Source organism: Rhinatrema bivittatum, chromosome 11 (assembly GCF_901001135.1).
Source record: "Rhinatrema bivittatum chromosome 11, aRhiBiv1.1, whole genome shotgun sequence".
Classification (NCBI taxonomy): domain Eukaryota; kingdom Metazoa; phylum Chordata; class Amphibia; order Gymnophiona; family Rhinatrematidae; genus Rhinatrema; species Rhinatrema bivittatum.
The window spans coordinates 55,403,829-55,430,118 of NC_042625.1; the positions used below are offsets into that span (position 1 = coordinate 55,403,829).

General features: G+C 41.5%; 1 protein-coding gene across 12 annotated transcripts in view; it reads left to right on the top strand.

Annotated features, from left to right (window-relative positions):
• The window catches only part of CIT (citron rho-interacting serine/threonine kinase), a 424,741-nt gene that overhangs the window by 203,061 nt on the left and 195,390 nt on the right, over window positions 1–26,290 (top strand). For all 12 annotated transcript variants that reach the window (XM_029571779.1, XM_029571775.1, XM_029571774.1 and 9 more), the window contains 3 exons: window positions 10,624–10,743; window positions 12,017–12,208; window positions 23,143–23,196. In XM_029571779.1, the coding sequence (XP_029427639.1) occupies window positions 10,624–10,743; window positions 12,017–12,208; window positions 23,143–23,196 (366 nt within the window). The remainder of the gene's footprint in view (window positions 1–10,623; window positions 10,744–12,016; window positions 12,209–23,142; window positions 23,197–26,290) is intronic.

Here is a 26,290-nt window from a genome sequence, read left to right on the forward strand (position 1 = left end):
CGCAATACAATAATGAAGGAAAAAAGATTAGTTAAATCATCAGGACGATGAACGCCTCCATCTCCAGTAACCCTCCCACACTTTATCATATTTCTCCAAATTATCCTGAAGGGCAAAATTAATTCATTCCATGACTGCAGTTTCCACCCCCACATCTCTCCAATGAGACAAAACCAGTCCTTTTCCAGAAATATGCAATAGTAATTCTTGCTGCATGTAGCAAATGGAAAATCAGTTGTGCATTCTTATTTTGTAAATCTTGAGAATATCTGCCTAGTAAACATAATGTAGCAGTCAGATCTAACTTTTTTCCCATTTCTATACAAGTATATAATGTTTTACTTACCTGAGTACTTTGTTCACCCAACGCAGGTGACCCTAGTTTAAAGCATTCCTCAGTAGGTTTGTCAGTCTGTTTTGGAAGATGTAAGCCCATTTTTTGAAAAGTAGACCTCCATATCTGCTCATTATTCTTCTTGAAACATCATCCAGTAGTCTAGGAAGCTGTAACGCTGTTGAACCATCAATGCATATAACCCAAAACAATGTACTGGTATATACTATAAAGCACCCTATCACCGACAAAACTTTGTTGGACCCTCCAATCTCGAGTAAGCATTTATAAATCCAACTCGATTGCGATAAGGGGTCTCATTACTTTAATTATAACCACATATATCTTTTGTTTATGTTTTTAAATTTTGAATATTTCATAAAAACAGTCTCAACAAAACTGATGCAACAAATCTCCCAGCAAGTGGAACAGGTAGATAGTACTTTGCAATTTGGAATACTTATCCACGAAGAAAAGGTCTCGAAAGTCCCGACATGGCCATGTTTCAGACCGAAGTCCTGCTTCAGGGGAACGGCTATGATAATCGAATCCAATTCAGCGAAAAATATCCATCCACTGCTTGAATTATTCCATCAGCGAAAACGGCTAATTCTGTGCAAATCCTTTTCTGCAAGCGGTCTACATTCAGACGCGCATACTTTGAAAAATGGCAACGAACCGGAACCTTTTATAATCCTCTTCCGGAAACACATCGGCAACAGGTAGTTCACCCACAGGTAGTTCACCCACAGGTCCATCTTCATCACAGGAAAGGTAACAAGTCCCCCATCACGTCCTTTAAAAGCTACACAAGCACAGATACAATTGTGAACAAGAGCAAAAACGTTCTCCATCAGGTCCACTTGTCATTCATCCAATCAAAATAGACCAGTCCTCTCTCACTGCCATTAGAGCGTGTCCTTTATACAATTAGTCTCAAAAAGCAAAAGACAGAATGGGAACGCCTCATACTCATCAAATCAAAGAGTACCAGTTAATCCTTTCATTTAAACCATGAGGATCCACGGTATTTAGGGAAAAAATCCAAAAATGCTCTCGGCGATTCAACACCAATTGTATGTCGCCCCTCTTGGATTCTGATATACCTGCTCCAGAATGGACCAGTGTAAATCTGTGAACTGATGGTTTTCCTTAATACAGTGTTGCACAAGCGGAGCCGTGATCTTCAAGGTTTTGATGCAACTCCTGTGTTCGATAAGTCTAGTCCGGATCTTTCTCTTGGTCCGCCCGACGTATACCAAATTGCAGGGGCATTGTATTACATAAATTACACCCATAGAATCACACATAGTGAGCATTTCTTGGCGTATCAGAACACCTGAATGGGGAGCTTGCCATTGTTCCCCCATCAATGCTAAAGCGCACATATCACAAGCGCCACAGGTCTGGTGACCACCGGAAGCAACCTCCCTCTGAGTCGACAAAAAAGTAGAATGTACAACTTTATCTCAAATGTTTTGGCCTCTGAAGTACGCAAACCTCGGGCCTGATTGAAACACTTGATGTAGGGATAAGACCTGCCAATGAGTGCGTACGATGTTGACAACATCATTAACATGACGGGAAAATTTTAATATACATGTGAGATCCTGATTGTACGGACGTTGTTGATACTGTAACAGCAAATTTCTATTTGCAAAAAGAGCCCGCTTGTACGCCTTCCCTATGACACCATAAGGATATCCCTTCTGGGCAAATCTCCTAGAGAGAGAGAGAGCTTGCACCTTAAAGTCATCCAAGAACGAACAAATTCTTCGCAACCGCAGAAATTGAGAAATTGGAAGTCCATTTTTTAACCTTTGAGGATGGTAACTTGAATACCGTAAATAGTGGTTACGATCAGTCTCTTTTCTATACGTTGTAGTTTTAACTGAACAACCATCTCTAACAATCAAGATGTCTAAAAATGCAACGGAGTGCTGATCATAGTGGGCTGTAAACTGAAAATGTGCATCTTGTAAATTCAACCACTGTAAAAACTGCTGCAAAGCATCAAGAGATGCTGTCCAGATAAAGAACACGTCGTCAATGTAGCGCCGCCACAGAAGTATATTATTGAACCAATCCGAGGCAAACAGAACTGTCCTCAAAATGAGCGACGTATAGATTCGCAATGTCCGGGGCAACAGTAGCCCCCATCGCCACTCCTTGCACTTGTAAATAGAAGGTGCCATCAAAACTAAAGTAATTCTTAAATAGTACCAACCTCAAGAATTCTAATAGAAAACCAGTAGGTACTCTATGTGGTTGGGGGTGACCATGTAAGATGTTCTTTACCAAGACATATGCTTCATGTTGAGGGATGTTGGTGTAAAGAGAAGTAATGTCCAAAGTTACCAACCAACATCCCTCAGGCAATGGTGGAAGCTCCTGAAGTAACCGTAGCATATGGGACGTATCTTGTAGAAAAGATGTGGATTCTAATACAGCTGGCTTAAGAAAAAAATCCAAAAAATTGGATAAAGGCTCTAAAATGGAACCACGTCCGGTTACAATAGGACGGCCCGGCGGAGCCTCAATGTTCTTATGAATTTTGGGCAAGGTATATAAAACAGGATGTATAGGATGTTGGACTTTCAGAGCCCAGGATTCCCTAGGGAATCCCGGGAATCCAGTACAAAGTTGTGTACTGGAATACACGGTTGGTGTAAGTGGGTTTTTGTGTGATTGAACCATCAATGCAGCCATTCATTCATCTCTAGATTGTGAGCTTTCTGCCTGGGCCTTTATCCTTGACTTGGGAGGATTGAGACGAATACCCCCTATATACCTATCTGCTTTACTCTCTCTCCCAGAGCCTGAAGTCACTTTGTATGCAATCTGTATGACACTCAGCAGTATCATTTGTGCCAACATGGGTGAGCAAGATCAGATGATAGTGTGCCTGTGGATTTTTGGCAATTTCTCCATAATGTCTTGGATTTTAGCATCTGGCAGACATCACACTTCCTGAGACATGTGGGGTCCCTGGATGCTTCTATGCCTTCAGAAGCAAGTCACCAACCACCACTGCCCTGTGCTTGTTAGGTGAGCAGTTGTTAAGCCTGCAGCTTTGGGACTTTCAAGGTTTTGGTTCCTCCTCATCCTGGGATGGCTTCCCCTCCTCCACTTCTAGGGCTGCATAACAGTCCTTCATCTAAAAGGAAATCTGAGCTGGATGTAAGATCTACTGGCTATAGTAGTCTGGGTCCAGTTGTAATCTTGCAGTCTAATTTCACTTTCCTTCTGCTTGAGTTTCCAATTTTGATGCCGCAATATGTATTTCATTGATATAGTAATTCTTCTGGATGCTTCTCAGTGTTGCCACCTGTTTCCTGAGGGAGTCTACATGCAGACATCTTTCACACTGAATCAGTTCCTCACTGTGGATTAGGACTTCTTTCTGGACAGCAGTGAAAGTAGTAACAGTGGTGACAGCTTTGTCGATTTGTTTCACAGCCATCCTTCAGCTATTAGGAACTTTGGGTACCTGTTGAAAAAAAGAGAAAGATCTATCAAAATCTCTACCTTTTCCTCAACTGTCCAAGTAAAATTAGCTAGCCTGTGGAATCAAATTTAATTTGTAGTCCTGTTTGCCTGCTCACTTGTTTTGAAATATGAATGGTCGTGTCTTATTCTTTCAAACTGCAATATGTATTTATAAATCTAGGAGGTGTGTAGTTTAGTGTCTCTCCCTTTCAAGAATATTGTTGCTTAGGGTATTAAAATAAACCAGACCAACTAGAAAGAATTACCACAAAGATCTAATATAATGATGCTGTTGATCAAGCTCCCTCAGAAATGTAATGGTACTTAAATATTTATTCTGTTTTTAGATGAGAAAACATAAAAACATAAGACTTGCCATACTGGGTCAGACCAAGGGTCCATCAAGCCTAGTACCCTGTTTCCATTAGGATCCCAAGAGGTAGATAGATTTCAGTCTGCTTATCCCAAGAATAAGCAGAGGATATCTTCAACTCCACCTTAATAATGGTTATAGACTTTTCTTCCACGAATTGTCCAAACCTTTTTTAAACATAGCTACACCAATAGCTTTCACCATATCCTCCTGCGATGAAATATATGACCTATTTCACTTACTAACTCTCTTCTTCTTGGTTCAAATCAGTACTTCTCCAATTGATTACTTGTAAGCTATCCTTATTTAAGATCCTACTATAGTGTGTCTGGTTCATTTATGAGAAGGTAGTGCATGCTCAGGATGTGATTTGTATTATGCTCTTTCTTTTGCTTGATTAATTAGGCCAATAGCTCAGGTCTTTTAAGGCTAGGGTGGCTGTGGTGGCAGTGTTCACAGCCTCAGGCATCATGTGATGGTGATATATATTGGCTATTCTTAGGGGAAGGAAGACCTGGTGCATAGCCTCCAATTGCAATGACTGGACTTTGGTAAGTTGGGAGAGGATGTAGGGTTATTTGCAAATTAAAACCTATGGTGCCAGATCAAAACCCTAGTTTTGCTTGAGGTGCACGCCCAAAGGAACATGAGGAAACTGAAAACAAGTGCTTGCCTTTTAATTTTTTTTTTGACAGAGCATCCGTTCAGGAACAGGTTATGAAGCAGGAGGCTTTTGCTGTGAACATATTGCGTCAGGATCATGGAGCAACTTACATCTTTGATCTCTTGATGAGCCTGAGAAAGAAGGGAAGCAAAGTGCTTCCTTTGGACTTGGTTGATCAGGGGGTTGATGGACATAGAATGAGCTCACCTAGATAAATGTAAACAGATCTCTGTCGTATTAAAAAGAGAGGCTTTATTTCCAGTGTTCTCTTGGAACAGTGGAGCAAGTTGCCCCGGTGAATTCTGCTCTCTTGGAGATTATCAGGCCAGTCACTTATTGCAGTTAATAATTTTTGGGGATTATGTTTCTAGGGCATTGTTCTTGTTAAAGGAGGCGGAAAAGGAAAGCTCAAACAGCAAATCTGCCCTTCCTGTCGTCTTTGACCAGACCATCCATTGCTCCTTCAATGTGTGGGTGTCAGAACAGTCTTGGCCAAGTGCTCCTGGCCTGGCAAAGCTGTCTTAGACGTGTTGCTGCCAGCACCACCCTGAATTCTTACTTGATGTACTGTTTCTCTCGAGACCTTCGTGAGAATACAGGCTTCTGCATGGCTCAGATATGCAGAGTCCGCTGGCAGCAGCACTTGTGGGACAATTCATGAGAGACTGAAGGGTAAGGGTTTGGCTTGTTTGGGGGGTGAAGGGATGGAGCCTGGAGGGATGGCTGATGCAAAGGCTTGGTTCCTGGGGATAGGATGGCTGCAGGGGGTGGTGGAGGTGGAGGCAAGGCTAGTTGTCAAGAATGACTGATAGGGTGGGGAGGGAACATGTTTTGCAGGGGAGGAGGCTGGCTGTGTGTGTGTTTAAGAGAGGCAGGATTGGTGGACCAGCTCCCTCTCACATCTTCATCTAAGAGAGATGAAGATGTGAGAGGGAGCTGGTCCAGAATAGAGATAGGGACACCAGCCTCTCTTCTGCAATCCAGATGTCTGCTTGATCCTGGAAGTCTTTCCTCTGCCACCCGCCTTCCCTTTACTCTTTAATACCAGCATCTGCTTTTAGAAATGTTTTCTTTTACGGAGAAGGAAGGCTTTAAGGGATAGAAGGAAAATTTACAGGTATTATTTTACCTCCCTTTTCAGTAGTGGTTATGTCATCCCATTTTAAGTGGTAGAGACATTACATGCAAGACACCAGTTGGCATCAGAATCAGAGAGTAGGTACAGTTTAATCTCTACAGAGTGTGAAATTTTAACTGAAAAGATTTTTACTTTGGTGCCAACTCTAATACCTACAAATATATTTTAATAATTTCCCTACCAATTAACAGAAAAGCTGAATACCGAAGCTTACTGAATATAATTTTATGGTATTTTCTCATTAAAGGGAATATATATTAAACATCAAACAGCAGAAAAACACAGAATATACTTTTCAAAGAACCTACATTACTGTAAATCTTTAGTTAAAACATACTGAGAATCAATGAGAATTACTGTATTAAAGTATTACTGTAACCTAATAGCAAAGCAGTAGTGTTTTCTGCCAGCTGCCCTTTAGCACAGAGATGGCTGGCTACATTAGTCTTGTTTCCTTCAGTCTGCTCAGGCATCTTGCTTTTTGATTGGATGTATTAGGCCTTCTGGTCTAGTTGGCATTTTGATGCTCTGCTCTCTCTTGGGGTGTGTTTTAAATACCTCATTACTACTTTTTAGATAACAGGCTGAAATAAGGTTTAGATGTCATTCTTCTAGTGACAGCTTTTTATAAACTACATGCTTATGGGGGGCAGTTTTAAGACTTCTGGGAAAGGTAAGGTCTGTGTTTTTTTTACCCGCAAATGTCAGTTTTCAAATTTTGTTTTAAAATCTGAATTGGAAAAAGTACCCACTCAGATCTTTGCAGCAGCATTTACGCACACCCTTTTTGAACGTAAAAAGTGTGTAAATCCCAACTCTACCCCAGAGCACTTTTCTCGGTTTGGGGCCGATGCAAAAAACGTGTGCATCCTAGATGCACTTTTTTCTTTTTTTTGCATAGGGAGTGAATAGCTAATAGCCTCGTTCACATGCATTTACATGTGATGAGCGCATGTAAATTCATGTGACGTGCATTGTAGAGGTGCTAATCCCCTTATTGTATAAGGGATTAGTTAGCACTTCTACAACCAGCGTCCAATTGTGGGTTATACAGTGGTGCTGGGCTCAGCCACTGTATTGCATACGTTTATGGACATTATCCCTGGTGTTTGCACATAAATTGACATGTCCACTGAGAAGGAAATTTGAAAGTTGCCCTGCCCTGGTGTACAAGCATTACTTTATTTCTGAAGGGTTAATCTTCTAACAGTTTATTAGGGACAATTATATTTCTGAAACTATGAAGAAATAGTGTGAACTAAGGACAACATTCATTACTTGCTGGAAAAGTGTCAACCGTAGTTTGCACTTGTTTGTTCTATGAATTAGGTTACTTAAATATGATGTAAAAAAAAACAAACAAACCTTGCATCTTCTATTTTCTGTAAATATAGTTCATTTTTATTCTAAGTCAGCGTTAACTTAGGAGCCATAGCCAGCAAGGTCATAGTTCAGAAGCTGCAAGGTTATTAACCAAAGCAGCAATACTCCTGATCTCAGACTCCATTTCTTACGGGGTACCTTTTGTATATCATGCTATAGCTCCCAGATGGGGTTACAGGACTGTCTACCTCCTTATATCCCTGCCTTCACAAAATTATACAGGTGGACTGTGTTTAGTGAAAGCCATGTGGTATGCTCTCATTCTTGTGCAAGAACATGTAGAAGGAACTGGTACCACGCAGCTCACAGTAGCTGCCGAATCATTCAGCACTGACATAGGGAGGCAGCAGGCGAGTGAGCTGATATGGCAGGCAGGTATTAGGATGACTGGCACCACGCAGCTCAAAGTAGATAGTCATTCGGCACTGAAAGAGGGAGGCAGCAGGCAAGTGAGCTGACATGGCAGGCGGGTATTACAAGGATATGGTGGGGGAGGTTTTGGAAAGATCGTAGCAGGCAGGTTGTTCTGTTCTTTGTTTTCTGTGATTCTGCGGCAAGACCCAGATTCTGCAGCACTAGTCATGGAATTTTGGAAACCCGAGGGCCCTGCCTGAAACTGCTACTTTTAGAGGACAATTCTTGCAGTTAAGAAATTGTCCCATGCTACAATGGCATGTTTATATTTTGTGATGCATTTTTGTAATGTGATTGCATTTTTATTATGCTTTTAATCTACTTTGATGATGATTGGAAGGGGAGAATAATATGTTAAATTGTTTAAAGTGGATCCTATTTAGATGCAGTATAAAATCAAAACATTGCTAATATTTGTGAATGTTTTAATGGATAAACAGTATCTTGAGTTAATTTCTTCATTCAGGATGGAAAAGTAAACGTGCCATGTAAAAGACCTGTGTCGAATACTTGGTACTGCTTTTGTATCACTCAGCAGTTGAAAAGTGGGAGGAGAGCCAAATGCTTCATAAAGTGACTGTTTGTTTATTGAAGATTGATTGATTTATATTCCACCTTTCAGACACTTCAAAGTGGATTACGTTCAGGTACTTTAGGTACTTCCCTACCCCCAGAGGGCTCACAATCTATTTGCACCTAAGGCAATTGAGGGTTAAATGACTTGCCCAAGGTCCAGGAAGAGTTGCAGGACTTGAACCCTGGCTTCCCTGGTTTATAGCCTGGTGGTACTCCACTCACATTTTGCCATGCCCTGCGTGTCCCTACAACCCTGAATAGAGAAAAATGGTTCTAGTGCCAGAGTTCACTTCCAGCTGGGTGGAGGGGATCTGCAGCTGAGCTCATTTCTGGCTTGTGTCCTCCAGAGCTGGAAATGGAGGGATTGCTCAGAGCAACTGCGTGGACTGGATGAAGGGAGCTCACAGGCTATATTTGGCCTATGGACCATATTTTGGCCAACTCTGCTATAGAAGCTTTTTTCACCTACTCAAAGTATGTTGGGTGCAGTCTCAATCTCTGAAATTTACTGTTTGTGGTGGTAATGCCTGCATTATGACAAAGTAAACTTCCTTCTGGTGCTCACAAAATGGAACTTTGAACTAACCTAACATGGCATTCTTATGTACTTAAAACAGGTAATATTTGAGGGTGGAGTTTCTCATGGCTTTTGAGGCTTCTCAAATACCTGAAGCGTTTGAATATATGAAAAGTGTGGATTTTGTGATGGTATGTGAGGATGGTCTTAAGCCTGAAAGCTTTACCACACTGTTATTTATTTAGATTTATTTTAGATTTTTTTTATTCCTCTTTTTACACTTTTTTCAGCACTTCAAAGTGGATTACATTCAGGTACTTTAGGTACTTCCCTACTTTCAGAGGGCTCATAATCCGTATATGAAAAGGGTCATTCACCAGTGTGGATTTTCTGGTGATTTAAGGATATTCTTAAACTTGAAGTTTTTATCACATTCAGTACATGAGAATCTCTTTTCACTAGTGTGGGTTGTCAGGTGGCTATTTAGAGTTGATTTCTAATTGAATGTTTTACCACACTCAGCACATGAAAATGGTTTCTTATCAATGCAGATTGGGGAAGATTTTCAAAGGGGTACAAGCATAAGATAAGCGCGTAATCCCAAAAAACCTGCCCCAAGCTCCCCCTGCGTGCGCCTAGCCTATGTTGCATAGGCTGTCGGCGCGCGCAAAGCCCCGGGACGCGCTTAAATCCCGGGGCCTTGCTTGGGGGGCGTTGTCGGGGTATGGTGCCGACCAGGGGGCGAGGCCGAGGCCTCCGTAATTGCTCCCGGGTAGGGGAATGGTGTGCCGGCAGCCTGCTGGTGTGCGCGAGTTACGCCTGCCTCGGGCAGGCGTAACTTTTAAAATAAAGGTAGGGGGGCGATTTAGTTAGGGCTGGGGGGTGGGTTAGGTAGGGGAAGGGAGGGATAAGTGGGGGGGGGGGGGGGGGAACAAAAAAAAATTCCCTCCGAGGCCGCTCCGAAATCGGAGCGGCCTTGGAGGGAATGGGCAGCACGCGCTGGGCTTGGCGCGCGCAAGGTGCACAAATGTTCACCCCCTTGCGTGCGCCGACCCCGAATTTTAAAACATACGTGTGGCTACATGCGTATCTATTAAAATCCGGTGTACTCTTGTTTGCGCAGGGTTGTGCGAACAAAAGTACGCCTGCACGCTTCTTATAAAATCTACCCCATTATGTGGATTATCTACTGATTTGAAAGGCCTGACTTCTGGCTGAATTTTTCACCATACTCAGTATGTTAAAAGGGTTTCTTATCAATGTGGATTAACTGGTGATATAAGAGGTCTGACTTCTGGCTGAAGCTTTTACCTCACTCAGAACATGAAAAGGACCTTTCACCAATGTGAATTTTTTGGTGTTCAGTGAGGCTATTTTGCTCATTAAAGATTTTATCACAAAATAGCTTTAAGATAGTTATATTCTACTTTTTGGGCACTTGAAGTCACTGCAGGTTTTAATCTACGTGGGGGTAAAAAAAAATGGAAAAAATTCTGACAGGGCTTGGGGTGGGGGGCAGGGGAGACATTTCAACGAAGAATAAACATGAAAACTGGTATCTGCAGGTAGAGATTTAAACACTTCCTGCTAGTGGCGACCTTGGAAATTACCAGCACAGACACCTAATTTTGTTCTGCTGCCTTGAATAATTGGTGAAGAAGCTTTAAGTCTTAGCTGGTGCTTTTTCTAATTTAACAATCCAAAGAATCTGTACATTGAAAATTTTTTTCTGCAGAGTTTAAAGCGAAGTTTGGAGCAGGCACGGATGGAAGTGTCCCAGGAGGATGACAAGGCACTACAGCTTCTTCATGATATCAGAGAACAGAGTCGAAAGTTGCAAGATATCAAAGAACAGGTACCAGCGGTTCTCTTAGACAAATGAGTAACTGTAGAACGCTCCTCTTTCTTAAGACCAAGAAAGGATGTTAGTAGGGGGAAAGTATATGTAACTTATTTTGTATGAAGAATATTTTAAATTTTCACCCCTAATTTAGAAAAATATATATGAATATATTAAAACACATGGTAACTTGCACAGGTTTGATACATGTGAGCAGTAGCAGCAAACGTCAAGGCCTCGCCCTTAGCTACTGTCCATTCACATAGATTTCACTATGAATGTGCTTTTGTATGTATTTTACATGGTCACTCCATCTTTTAAAAGGCAGACCTGGAAAGGGTATAGATTAAGGCAACAAAATGATTAGCCTTTCTTCATAAAGGAGCCAAACAGGTTATATGGCTCTTCAACTTGGAGATCTATAATATCATGAGTGGTGTAGAACAAGTTACTAGGAGACAGTGCATTAAACTAATTGACAGCAGATTTAAAATATCTTTTTTTCCCCATCAACATATAACTAAACTGTAGAAAGCTTTGCTGGAGGATAGTAGCTGAGTTAGAAAAGGTTTGGACAGGTCCATTAGCATGTCATGTTGGTAGAGCTATGTAGCTTGTGCACCAATCATAGACCTCACTTCAGGCTCCTTATTTTATTCATGCAGGAATGCTAGGTGTTCATTTTTATTGTATTTGGTTCAATAGTGATTTATGCATGTTTCAAATGCACCTCACATTGGATATGTGTGGGATACAAATATTTTAACAAAATAACATAGCAAGGCAAACATTGGGCTTGCCACTTCTGGGAATGAGCAACAGGGAAGAGATCTTCCTATGAGAATCTACTGGGAGCTTCTTAGTGACCCAGCTTGGCCACTGTCAGACAAGATATTGGGCTTGATGAACCATTAGTATGACTTAGCATGGCACTTCGTATGTTCTTATCTAAGGATGAATCATTGGTGATTGATGCTACTGCTCACCAGTTTCAGACTTTTCATAATTCAATCCCTTTGTGGCTCTCCTGAAATAGCAGGGCAATGTTACTTTCATTTATGCCTTAAGGTTATAGTTTGAAAGCAGATGAAGACTTATTAGCATGCTCTGATCCGGGTATTTCTAAATTTGAAGGACTATTCTAATTATGTATTCCATACTTGCCTCTTTTTTTCCCCTCTTTTGTGCATTTTTCCCCACTACTTTTTTTCCCCCCATATTTCTTTAAATGCATCTTGCTGAACAACCCACACTACTTCAACAATGTAATTCTGCTAATTTTTCTCAGGAATTTCAGGCACAAGTAGAGGACATGAAACTGATGATGCAACAGTTGGAGGAGGACCTTGCTGCTGCCCGTGAACGTAGCAACCTCTATGAATCTGAGCTGAGAGAATCACGATTAGTCTCTGAAGAATTCAAACGTAAAGCTACAGAATGCCAGCACAAACTACAGAAGGCAGCCAAGAGCCCACAAGGGGTAAGAGATATTAAGCTGAACCTTTTACTGCATGCAGGCTGAGATTTATAAATAGGGATGCCAAAGTTCAGATGTATTTAATGTAACTTGTAAACTGCTTTACATTAAGGAAGAAATTATTTGCTTATTTAATCAGATTTTTTATTGTCCATCAATTGGCAGGCTGAATTAGCCATTATATGTGGATGACATCTAATGGTGGCATGGGGAATGGACTTGTCTTCAAGCTGTAGAGCTTTTAGCTTTACTGGGCATTGCCTCGTGAGCCTTCTCAGTTATTTTTTGTCCAGATTGTAGCACGGACATATATTTTGTCTGTCCTCTTTATTTTATTTTTTATTTTGAGGCATCACGCCCTTGAGCCTGCCATCAAAGAAGCGTAAGCAATCCTCTTGAGGTGCATTGACACTAGAATCATCGGGCTCTCCCTCTTCAAGGTCATTGGTGGAGGACTCATCCCAACATGGAGTATCAAAGCACCAAAAGAGCGATGCATCCATACATGCCTGTGATGCATCAAAGTACTCGAAGCAAGGGAGGCATGGGGTTGTTCTGGGCCCTGTCACAGGAGATGTCGCTCATGCTGCCAGACCGTCTAAGCTGCTCTTTTCAGCCTCACAAGTGGTCCCTGAATCTGATGGTGGCGGCCTGGACTTTCCACCGGTGAGGAACCCTGGATGCAGACCTTTTCGCCGCCTCATACAACTGCAAGGTAAGCAGTTTTTGCTCCCTGTTCGCATGGTCATCCGGCCTCTGACACCTCCCTTCGCAGGGGTAAGGGCCTTCTGTGCGCGTATCCTCCTCTCCCGCTCCTCTTAAAGACTCTTCTGAAACTTCAACAGGACTGAGGGACTATGATACTCGTGGTGCACTACTGGTCCCGGCAGGTCTGGTTCCCTCTTCTTGGGATGGGATCTGTCAGTCAGGGATCCCATCAGGCTGAGGACTGCACCTGATTTGATCACTCAAAATCAGGGCGTGTTACGCCATCCGAACCTCCGGGCATTGGCCTCGATGGTGTGAATGTTGAGCACCTAGTTCTTCAGTCCCTGCACCTCTCGGAAGATGTCTCCCAGGTGCTGGTGGCTTCTAGAAAGCCTTCCACCAGGAAGTGTTACGGATCAAAATGGAAGAGGTTCTCCGCCTGGTGTGAGAAGCATGGCTTAGATCCATTCACATGCCCCCTGACTATTTGTGGCACCTTTCCAAGTCTGGGCTTCAGACCTGCTGAGTCAGGGTTCATCACAGTACCGTTAGTGCGTACCATTGGGGTCTCACTGGCACTCCTATCTTGGTCCAGCCTTTAGTGGGTTGCTTTATGAGGGGTTCGATTCAACCGAAGCCCCCTCTTCAGCCTCCTGATGTGTCCTGGGACCTCAACATTGTCCTAGTGAGGCTCATGTGTCCTCCCTTTGATCCTCTGTGCTCCTGCGACCCAAGGTTTCTCACCTGGAAGGCTGTATTCTTAGTGGCGATCACTTCGGCTTGTAGAATCAGTGAGCTTCAGGCCTTGGTCACGTACTCGCCATACACAGTTTTTTCATGATTTGTGTGGTCGTGCATACGCACCCCAAGTTCCTGCCTAAGGTTGTCACTGACTTTCACAACAATCAGTCCATTGTTTTGCCCACCTTTCTGAGGCCTCCTTCCCATTCGGGGGAATGGGCTTTCCATACTTTGGATTGCAAAAGGGCTTTGGCTTTCTATTTGGAACACATAGCTTACAGGCAATCCATTCAGCTTTTTGTATCTTTTGACAACATGCTGGGAGTTGCGGTGGGTAAGCAGACTATCTAATTGGCTGGCAGACTGCATTGCCTTCTGCTATGCACAGGCAGGCTTTCAGCTTGGAGGCTGATTCAAAGCTCACTCTGTGAGTGCCATGGCAGTGTCAGTATCCTACCTGCGGGTGGTTCCTATCGTTGACATTTGCCGAGTAGCAATATGGAGTTTCCTGCACACTTTTGCTGCCCACTACTGTTTGGACAAGGATGGTTGACGACAGTGCCTTCGGCCAATCTGTCCTCCACAATCTCTTCCAGGTTTAGACCTAACTTTTCCTACCTAAGGCCCCTGTTTGAAACCAGGCTTGTCTGTTGGCACCTTGTTCAGTAACTGTTGGGCTTAGTTGTTGCCTGGAGCAGCGTGAAGCTTGGTATTCACCCATCTGTGAGGACTACTATCCTGCTTGTCCTAGGAGAAAGCACAGTTGCTTACTTTGTAACAGGTGTTCTCCTAAGACAGCAGGACCTCAGGGAAACCCACCCGCCACTCCACGGATTTGGGTCATAAGAACATAAGAACATGCCATACTGGGTCAGACCAAGGGTCCATCAAGCCCAGCATCCTGTTTCCAACAGTGGCCAACCCAGGCCATAAGAACCTGGCAAGTACCAAACTAACTCTATTTCATGTTACCGTTGCTAGTAATAGCAGTGGCTATTTTCTAAGTCAACTTAATTAATAGCAGGTCATGGACTTCTCCTTCAAGAACTTATCCAATCCTTTTTTAAACACAGCTATACTAACTGAACTAACCACGTCCTCTGGCAATAAATTCCAGAGTTTAATTGTGCGTTGAGTGAAGAAGAACTTTCTCAGATTAGTTTTAAATGTGCCACATGCTAACTTCATGGAGTGCCCCCTAGTCTTTATATTATCTGAAAGACTAAATAACCGATTCACATCTACCCGTTCTAGACCTCTCATGATTTTAAACACCTCTATCATATCCCCCCTCAGCTATCTCTTCTCCAAGCTGAAAAGTCCTAACCTCTTTAGTCTTTCCTCATAGGGGAGCTGTACCATTCCCCTTATCATTTTGGTTGCCCTTCTCTGTACCTTCTCCATCGCAATTATATCTTTTTTGAGATGCGGAGACCAGAATTGTACACAGTATTCAAAGTGGGGTCTCACCATGGAGCGATACAGAGGCATTATGACATTTTCTGTTTTATTCACAATTCCCAACATTCTGTTTGCTTTTTTGACTGCCGCAGCACACTGACGCCTAGATCTCTTTCTTGGGTGGTAGCACCTAATATGGAACCTAACATTGTGTAACTATAGCATGGGTTATTTTTCCCTATATGTATCACCTTGCAGTTATCCACATTAAATTTCATCTGCTATTTCGATGCCCAATTTTCCAGTCTCACAAGGTCTTCCTGTAATTTATCACAATCTGCTTGTAATTTAACTACTCTGAACAATTTTATATCATCTGCAAATTTGATTACCTCACTCATTGTATTTATTTCCAGATCATTTATAAATATATTGAAAAGTAAGGGTCCCAATACAGATCCCTGAGGCACTCCACTGCCCACTCCTTTCCACTGAGAAAATTGTCCATTTAATCCTACTCTGTTTCCTGTCTTTTAGCCAGTTTGTAATCCACGAAAGGATATCGCCACCTATACCATGACTTTTTACTTTTCCTAGAAGCCTCTCATGAGGAACTTTATCAAACGCCTTCTGAAAATCCAAGTACACTACATCTACTGGTTCGCCTTTATCCACATGTTTATTAACTCCTTCAAAAAAGTGAAGCAGATTTGTGAGGCAAGACTTGCCTTGGGTAAAGCCATGCTGACTTTGTTCCATTAAACCATGTCTTTCTATATGTTCTGTGATTTTGATGCTTAGAACACTTTCCACTATTTTTCCTAGCACTGAAGTCAGGCTAACCAGTCTGTAGTTTCCCGAATCGCCCCTGGAGCCCTTTTTAAATATTGGGGTTACATTAGCTATCCTCCAATCTTCAGGTACAATGGATGATTTTAATGATAGGTTAAAATTTTTTTCTATTAGGTCTGAAATTTCATTTTTGAGTTCCTTTAGAACCCTGGGGTGTATACCATCTGGTCCAGGTGATTTACTACTCTTCAGTTTATCAATCAGGCCTACCACATCCTCTATGTTCACCGTGATTTGGTTCACTCCATCTGAATCATTACCCATGAAAACCTTCTCCGGAATGGGGTATCTCCCCAACAAACTCTTTTTAGTAAACACCAAAGCAAAGAAATCATTTAATCTTTCTGCAATGGCCTTATCTTCTCTAAGTGCCCCTTTAACCTCTCGATCATCTAATGGTCCAGCTGACTCCCTCACAGGGTTTCTGCTTCGGATATATTTAAAAAAGTTTTTATTGTGAGTTTTTGCCTCTATGGCCAACTTCTTTTCAAATTCTCTCTTAGCCTGTCTTATCAATGTCTTACATTTAACTTGCCAATGCTTATGCATTATCCTATTTTCTTCTGTTGGATCCTTCTTCCAATTTTTGAATGAAGATCTTTTGGCTAAAATAGCTTCTTTCACCTTCCCTTTTAACCATGCCGGTAATCATTATGCCTTCTTTCCACCTTTTTAATGTGTGGAATACATCTGGACTGTGCTTCTAGGATGGTATTTCTTTTTAACAATGACCACACCTCTTGCACACTTTTTACCTTTGTAGCTGCTCCTTTCAGTTTTTTTCTTACAATTTTTCTCATTTTATCAAAGTTTCCCTTTTGAAACTTTAGCACGAGAGCTGTGGATTTGCTTACTGTCCCCCTTCCAGTCATTAATTCAAATTTGATCATATTATGATCACTATTGCCAAGCGGCCCCACCACCGTTATCTCTCACCAAATCCTGTCCTCCACTGAGAATTAGATCTAAAATTTCTCCCTCTCTTGTCTGTTCCTGGACCAATTGCTCTATAAATTGCTTCATCTATCTTCAGACACAATTCCAATTGGCTAGACAAGCCGTTCCGCCCCATACTCTAACCGCCCCACCAGAGCAACTAATAAAGATGCTCTCCACGTGTCATCCCACAAGAAGGCACACCTAACATCCATGAGGGATTGAGCCCTCTGGAACTCACTACCCTCGAACCTCCGTCTTGAGCCTTGCTTTATCAAATTCAGATCCAAATTAAAGACTTGGCTCTTTAAACAGGCCTATCCCGAATAGTCACTCGCACTTATATCCCTTGCTGCATTAACGCTTGACCGGAGCCTATGTATAAAGTTAGGTTACTCAGTTTTTACTTTGTTTACCAGGTGTTTGCCACTTGTTACACTTCTCATATTGTTTCCCTGGCTGCGTCGGGAGGGACAACACCATGAAATCGCACAATCTTCAATAATTTCAGCAACCGGTTAACTCCCTGTTAACCGGTTGCTGAAATTATTGAAGATTGTGCGATTTCATGGTGTTGTCCCTCCCGACGCAGCCAGTGGGCGAAACACGGGGTCCGTGTCGGGGGACCCCCACTTGTGCTTGGAATTATACGTAAAAAACTGACAGTGGAGTTGCCATATGAACTGTTATAATATTAATAAATTTTGGATCCGATAAGTTTTTCTGCACTTGTTGTGTTTTTGGATTATGGACTAAGAGTGCAGATCCAGCCCGTGTGGTGTTTGAACTTTTTCGTACCCCAGGTCTTTGGCCTCTGGAGAAATCTGATTTCCAGATCAATCTCCTAGAGCTAAGAGCGATATGGCATGCTCTCACCACATTCATGCATCTCTTTGGCAAAAAGAGCATCTTGTTTCAAACAGACAATCAAACTACCATGTTCTGTCTCTCTTCCCGGAAGTGTTGAAAATCTGGATCTGGCAGAGTGTCGTCCAGAAACATATCTGCCAGGTGTTTCCAACATTCTAGCGGATCATCTCAGCAGAGTGTTTCAGTCTCACGAGTGGTCTCTTCAATAGTCAGCATACAACCTTCGGGGTCTACAGACAGTGGACGTGTGTGCATCATGGCAAAATGTAAAATTAAATCAATTTTGCTCCCTTCTTCCAAGCAATCTCAGACTAGCACAAGACACTCCTTCTTGATTGGAGCTCAACCCTCATGTATGCTTTTCCACCAATACCACTTATTTCCAAGACAATACAGAAAGTTCATCAAGATCAAGCCCACCTGATTCTCATAGTATTGAGACAAACTTGCCCTGATCCTCATGGCTCAGACAAATTTGGTATGCATTTCTAGTCTAGCTTTCTAGTAGTCCTCACTTACCTCCATAGACAGATCCCGCCATTTTAGCTCAAGATGATGGGATGCTCTTTCATCCCAATCTTATAGCCTTCAATCTTGCAGCATGGATGCTGAATGCTCAGTGATTGCCAATCTTCACTTGCTGTCAGTGATCGAAGAAATGTTGACTTCCTCTGGGAAGCCTGCAACCAGAAATAATGAAGCCTTCAAATGGAAATTATTTTCCATCTGGTGCCAACATGATTCCAATCCCCTCTCATGTGAGCCCCCCACAACTTTTGCAATACTTGCTTAATCTTTCATATTCAAGTTTTGCCACTGCCTCAGTGAGAATTTATCTGAGCATCATTGCAGCTTATCACACTTTGTTGTACAGCAATCCAATCTGCACACATCTGCTTGTATCTTGTTTATGAATGGAATGTCAAACCTCTGATACAAGTCCATCTGTTCCATGAGATGTCAGTTTGATCCTCTCTCAATTGATGAAGCCTCCTTTTGAGCCATAAAATTTAGCTCCTTTAAAGTTCTTAACTTAGAACTTTTTCTCATTGCTGTTACCTCAGCAAAAAGAACTAGTGAACTCCAAGCTCTTGTCCACTAATCTCCATATCTGCAGTTTTATCACAACAAGAGGGTTCTTCGTAGTCACTCAGTTTTTACAGAAAATAGCTTTCCAGATTAATCAGTCTGTGGTACTTCCTGCCTTCTTCCCAAGGCTACATGCGCATGAGAGCGAAAAAGCCCTCCATATTCTAGATTGGAAACTAGCCTTAGCATATTACAAATGAGGTTCTCAACCTCATCAAGATATTCCACTTTTCGTCTTATACGATGCTAACTGCCTTGGAATAGTGGTTGCCAAATGAACTTTATCCAGTTGGATAGTAGTGTATTCATCAGTGCTATTTCCTAGCGGTACTTGAACTTACAGACTCGCTCAAGGCTTAACTATGAACTATGGTTTATTCTGTTGCTCCTCTCCGACAAGTACCCATAGAAGATATCTGCAAAGTTGCAATGTGATCCATCAGCCCACACATTTGTCTCATTCCTGACCTGATGTCATGTCAAAGACTTACAGTAGTTTTGGACAACCAGTTTTGCAAAATCTGTTTTCGCTGTAGTCCACTATACATGGTGGATTTCGGGTTGCTTACTAAGTAATCGCTCTGCTGCAATGCTCAGCTTGGGAATCCCCACATGTAATGGCTAATTCAGTCTGTTTATCGATGGGAAAAGCATGTTTGCTTACTGTAAACAGTGTTTTCCATAGATAGATGAACCAACCATGGAAGACCTACCCACCTCCCTGGAGTGTCAACTACACAGCTAAATTATGCTCTCTTACCCACTGAGAAGGCTCATGAGGCAATGCCCGTGTGTGAACTCCTGCACATGCTGCTTAGAGCTAAAAGCTCTATAGGTTGGAGAAACAAGTCTGTTCGGTACTGCCGGATGTCATCACCCACATATAATGGCTAATTCATTCTGCTGTGAATGGAAAATACTGTTTACAGTAAACAAATTTGCTTTAACTGCCTTTCTAGCAAAGCACTCAAGGCGATGTATAATAAATGCAAATAAATGAAAACATAAATAGCATCATAATTTTAATAACAGATTAAAAATGATATTAATAATCTAACTACTGCAAAAACATAAGCAGTAAAGATTTCCAACTGGTGAAAACATAGCTTTTTAAATTGGATTTTATTGTTTGTCAGTTTTTACTCTAGTTATTTGTTCTGCTTGATATTTAATCGCTGTGTGATTGTAGTGTTGCACAGTACGATATAACTAAAACAATGATCTTTTCAACACAACAGTCATACAGGGAATAAATACAGATTAAAACTTTCAAAGACCAATTTCTAAAGCTTCGGTTATACTAGTAAGAGAATTGTTCAGAAATGGGAGAATATTTGTGATACATTTGTAATTTGTTAAAAAAATTGTTAAACCTTCATGCTGTTATAAAGGACAATTTAGTACTGCATAAGAAAATAGAAAATTGAGAAAATGTGGTTAAAGGGTAGAGCTTGTGATTTATTTATTTCCTTAAAACAGCCTCTGTCTCTGGTTATGATTTTCTGATGATATATGAATGAAATTTTGTGTATTTCTCTTGAACTGTTATACTCCCAATATATAGGATCTATTGTTTGCTGCGCTGTTGAGTTTTTTTTCCCAGGGGCAGAGGATCTTCAGCCACCTGGATTGTCTTTTGACAGTCTTGATGTGTCAACATTGATGAAATCTAAAGGGAAATCGCTTTTGTATTCAACAGGAATAGTTAATTCCTCATCATCTAGCCAGACCAGTCCAGATGTATGGAGTTATGCTCGCCAGCCAGCAGGTAAAGAAAGATAAACAGGTTTGTTGACATTGCCTCTTATAGGATCCTGTACTGACCTCAGCCTGCCAGTATTCTTTGTCTCCGACAGATGGCAGGTGATACCAGCAGGAATGCCAAAGTGCACTGATTTTTCAGTCATAGGAAGGAGCGAGGGTTGCCTGGCCTAGATGCCTTGATTCAGGAATCACCTCTAGGAGCAGTTCTTTATTTTTCTTCTAGGCTCTCTTGTAAGCAGAATTCTGAAAAGATTTCAAAATATCAGGAAGTTGTAGTTTTGGTGGATCCAAATAGGCCAAGTTGGCCTTGATATATAGATCTAATCAGGCTGTTGGACAGAGCCTTTGGTCCTACAACAGCAGAGGGATTTGCTATTGCAGGGGCCTCTTTTGCCTGGCACTTGAGAGATCTCATTTGATCAGGAAGAAGTACTCCGCAGAAGAGTTCTACATCCTTGGTGAATGGAGAATCTGGCAGGTCTTCGAAGACTAATGTTCTCACAGACATTGTACCTAGAGGTTTTTCAATTACTTACATATTGAATTTTTTTGCAGGAAGATTTGACAAAAGTTTTAGCTCTAAATTCTCTGAAAAGTCAAGTGGCAGCTATTGCATGTTATAGAAGTTGAGGTTTTGAGAGAGCTATGTCGTCTTATCTGGACAGTTCTCATTTCCTTAGGAGAATGAAGCAAACTAGGTGTCCAATAAGAGATCTTTTCCATCTTGGGATCTGAATCTGGTGTTATCCTTCTTGGCAGGCTCTTCCTTTGAGCTGATTAGAGAGCTTTTGATTGAACTTCTGACTCTTAAGGCTGTTTTTGGTGGTGATTTGTTTGGCTAGGAGAACTTCGGAGTTGCAGGGGTTTTTATGTAGAGAACCATTTTTTTTTAATTTTTACAAGCGATATGGTTAAGGTTCATACAGTGCCCTTTTTCCTTTCTAAGGGGGTCATTTACTAAGCATTTTTCCCATAGACACAGAATGGGAGAAAAGCCTTAGTAAATCCAGCCCTAAGGTGGTTTCTTTTTATCTTAACCATGTAATATGCCTGCTCTCTTTTGATAAGGGTTTGTTCCAGAAAAGGTTTTTGTGCAGTTCTGTTGTTTGGATATAAGAAGGATTCTTTTATGTTATTTGAATGTCACAGAAAAAGGCGAAACCACATCTAAAGTGTCCGTAGCGTGTTGGATTAAAGAGGTGATTGTAGCAGCCTGTGTGGATAGAGGTCAGCCCTTTCCTAAGAATATCAGCGCATATTCAACTAGAGCACTAATAGCTTCCTGGACAGAACTTTGACTTTACCATCAGAGATTTGTAGGATAGAAACTTGTTCTTCATTACATTCTTTTGTGATGTATTATCATTTGGATGTTAAAGCCAGGGCAGAGGTGTGTTTTCCGTTAGAGGTTTTCAAAGTAGGTTTAGCAGTTTCCCATATGTCTGGTCTGGCTGGATGAAGAGGAAGGAGAAAATTGTTATTACCTGATGATTTTTTTTTTTCTTAAATCCAGCCAGGCCAGTCGAGGACCTTCCCTGTTCTGCCAAACATTTTAGCACAGAACTTATTATTCAGGCTGAGGTACTCAGTTGAGTGCTTCAGTACAAATGGAGAGGTAAATGTGATTCTGTTGCTGTTGTTTGTCTCCTTGGAAGCCCCCTGGTGGGGGAGGGAGGGGCAGGGAGAATTTTTATATGAGTGTTTAGCTTGTTACAGGTAATACTGGCGGGCTGAAATCAGCCTGGGAGGGCTATAAAGGGTGACTTCAGTGAGCCTGTTAATCAGTTTCCATTTGTTGATTGGTGGACATAACCCCATAAGTCTGGATTGGAAGGAAAGGAAATTATCAGATAAGAACAAATTTCTCTGTTTGCTCTGGAATCAGAAAAGGAATTGCTATTTAACCTTTTTTAAGTACACCGTTGTTTTATAACTCTAAATTAGTTATTCCTGATGTTGCAAAAGTAACTCAAAATATTTTTTCCTTTTGAACAGAATGAAGTTATTATAGATAAGAGTTCCTTTTATTTGAAATATCCCTGTAAAATTTATAGTTAATTATCAAAGTGCTATATTTATCTTCTGTGAACCTTCTCAGCTTGTCCCCCTTTCTTTATGATAAAGTAACTGTCAATTTTCAACCTACTCGCCACTTGGCTGAGGAAGATGTGTCTTAATGGAATAGTTTGGTTCACTGCCTTGACGTTAATATTTTATTTTGAATTTTTCTTTCATACCTTGTGTAAAAAATGGTTTATCTAGTTAACTTTTGGTTTTCTTTTATAGATTTTGATTTGTAAATGTTTGGTTAATCTCTGATTACTGTTATTCAGGATGTAAGTCTTGTAATTGTAAAATCAAATAAACTGTATTTTTTAGAAAGTAAAAATTAGCATTCATTTGTTGATCAGCGCATGATAGATATTTTTTTTATTAGTCACCCAGTATTGGGTATGATTAATCATACCCAATACTGGGAGCTATTGCTTTATGATAAAGTTTCTTGATGAGCATGCAATTATTTTAAAAGTTTTAAACAATTTTGTTCTGAACTCGACATAAGTTTTTAATTGTAGGCAAAAGACAATGATAAGGCAGAAGTTGGAGAGCTACATTTGAAATTGGAGAAGGTAAATCCTCTTATTTTAATCTAGATCTATTGACATTTTGTTATGCAAACATGTATTGTAGGCCTTACTAATGGATGTCCCATTTGATTTAGAACCTAATATTTGGTGTGATTTCCCTTTGTTAACCTATTTGTATTGACTCTAAAGCAAGTGGAGATGTGTGTTATTGCTTGAAATACCTTTGTTTGCTATGAAAGTAATATCTAATTATTGTGCCAGACCACCAAGAGACGCCTTCGCACTCTCATGGTCCAGCGGTCTCCTATATGCCTATCCTCCGCTTCCACTCATAAGCAAGACTCTCGTGAAGTTACGATGGGACAAGGGCTTCAAGATCCTCTTGGCCCCTTACTGGTCGCGCCAGGTGTGGTTTCCCATCCTTCGTGACCTCTCAGTCCGTCACCAAATTCAACTGGGTGCGGACCCGTCTCTGATATCACAGAACAACAGACAACTGTATCACCCAAACCTCCACTCCCTATCCCTGACAGCTTGGATGTTGAAAGGTTAATTTTACAAAACCTCTTGGATGCTGTTTCCCATGTCCTCGTAGCTTCACGAAAGCCTTCCACCAGAAAATCCTATCATTCCAAATGAAAAAGATTCTCCTTATGGTGCACGTCAAAGGAAATAGATCCCTTTACCTGCCCTACAACAAAGTTCCTAGACTATCTCTGGAATTTATCAGAGGCTGGTCTCATTTAAATCAGTCCATTATACTACCTACTTTCTTTCCAGGACCCCACTCACATCCAGGTGAGCGAGCTCTGCATTCCTTGGACTGCAAGCGTGCACTAGCTTTTTATTTGGAATGCACTACAGCCCATAGGAAGTCCACCCAGCTATTTGTCTCCTTTGATAAAACCAAGCTGGGGATCCCGGTGAGCAAGCAGACCCTGTCCTCTGCTACAAACAAACAGGCCTTCCGCTCCAGGGATGCGTGAAAGCGCACTCTATTAGAACAATGGCAATGTCGGTAGCACACCTTCGTTCTGTACCTCTTGTTGACATCTGCAGGGCCTGCTACATGGAGTTCTCTCCATACCTTTGCAGCTCATTATTGCCTGGACAAGGTTGGCATGCAAGATTCTATCTTTGGCCAGCCTGTTCTACACAATTTATTCTCAGCTTAATAACCCAACTTCCTTCCAACGTCTCGCTGGGAATTTCAGGCTGCCCTCTTAACCAAACCCACCCCTGTTGTTGTGTCTGTTGCACGTCGTTGGGTGCTTTTGGTACATTACTCGGGCACCCTCAGCCCGCTATTAACCCCTGTGAGAAAGCAGAGTTGCTTACCTGTGACAGGTGTTCTCACAGGACAGCAGGATGTTAGTCCTCACAAAACCCGCCCACCACCCCGCGGAGTTGGGTTTGCTTGCGATTTGTTATTTATTTTTCGCTCATACTTTTACTACAAACAAGACTGAAGGGACTCCTGCTGGATGCAAGGTTGGTGCCATGCTGGACAAGCTCAGTGAACCAAGTCAAAGTTCTAGAAACTTTGACAAGTGTTCCGTGATGGGGCTCTAACTAACATCCTGCTGTCCTGGGAGAACACCTGTTACAGGTAAGCAACTCTGCTTGCCCCTTGGGCTTTTGCCGCCTAAATGCATGATTCTGCATTTTTTAGCTGCCAGACTTTAGACCATTCCTTGAGCTTCACTAAATCACACCTTCCTGGCTATCTTGTTTTGCAGATTTTAGTATCCTCTGCAAAAAGCAAACTTTTCCCTACCATTCTTTCACAATGTCGCTTAAAAAAATACTGAAAAGAACTAATCTCTGCGACATACTGCTACTGTTCCTAGTTATGTTATATTACTGTTCCTAGTTATGTTATATTATCCAAGTTGTTCACTCCCTTGTTCATTGTAAGACATATGTTGTCATTGTTTTCTACTTGTTATAATGTAAACCGGAGTGATAAGTAATTCTGTTACCTGAACTTCGGTATAAAAAAAGTTATAAATAAATAAACATACCACTAACTCCCCTCTTCTTGGAGTGAACAGAAATGATAGATAAAAATTATACAATAGCTTAAAACACCAAAAAAATATTAAAATGATCACTTTTAAATTTAGTTCATTCTAGTACTACTATTACTAATTATCATTTCTATAGCACTATGATTTGTATGCAGTACTGTACATAACAGGTTTTCACAAAATGATTTGGCAGTCAGATTTAAAATTCAGACAAAAATCAGCAACCTGCTTGTAAGTTAGTTTGCTTGCACAGTTTTGAAATATCACATTTTACACAAGGGTTTATTTTCTGTCATTCAGATATTCAGCTGCTGCCACTTAGCCAATTAGGCCCCTACTTATCTGGATAAGTAGTGCTGAGTATCTGCCTCACAGCTGCTTCACATGGTACAGCAAGTATATGCAGTGGCACACAGGTTCCGATACACCTGAGACTGAAAACGCTTGATAATACTATTTGAGGAGGAAGCATAGTCCAGTGATTTTGCAGCTAGTTCTCAACTCTTGCCTTCAAGGTCTGGTGTTCAGGTTTTCATTAATAATTAGGAATGATATGTATTATTTTCCAAATATCTGATCTTAATAACAGATTAATTCGGATTCTGAGGGACTAAATACTGCAATTTTATTATCCAGCGTTGATGCATTTAAGAGAGATTTCGATAGTGGACAAAGTTTGTTCTGGCGCTTTTGGATGTTTCCTCAGCCTTCGGCACTCTAGACCACTGCATTTTATTTATATAGGTTGCGTGGATGTGGGATTTCGTGCAGTGGATTAAGCTGGTTTAAATCATACCTTGCAGACAGGTCCCACAGAGTATCCATTGGTTCTACTCTTTCACAATGGCACCTGTAACTTTCTGCGGGAATACTGCATCAATGCAGATGATGTACAGTTCATCCCTATAGCTTCTTCCTGGCCCTCCACATTTGGCTCACTATGAGGCTGATGCAATAAATCTGCGCGGAAAACGGGTGCTCAGTGTTGAGTGCTCTCTTTCCTGACGCTCGCCCAGCTACCTCTCCTGGGCGCGAGATCGAATATTTAAATGAGGGGCTGTGCTGCCAAGGAGGCACTAGGGACAAATATGTGCCCCTAGCTCCTC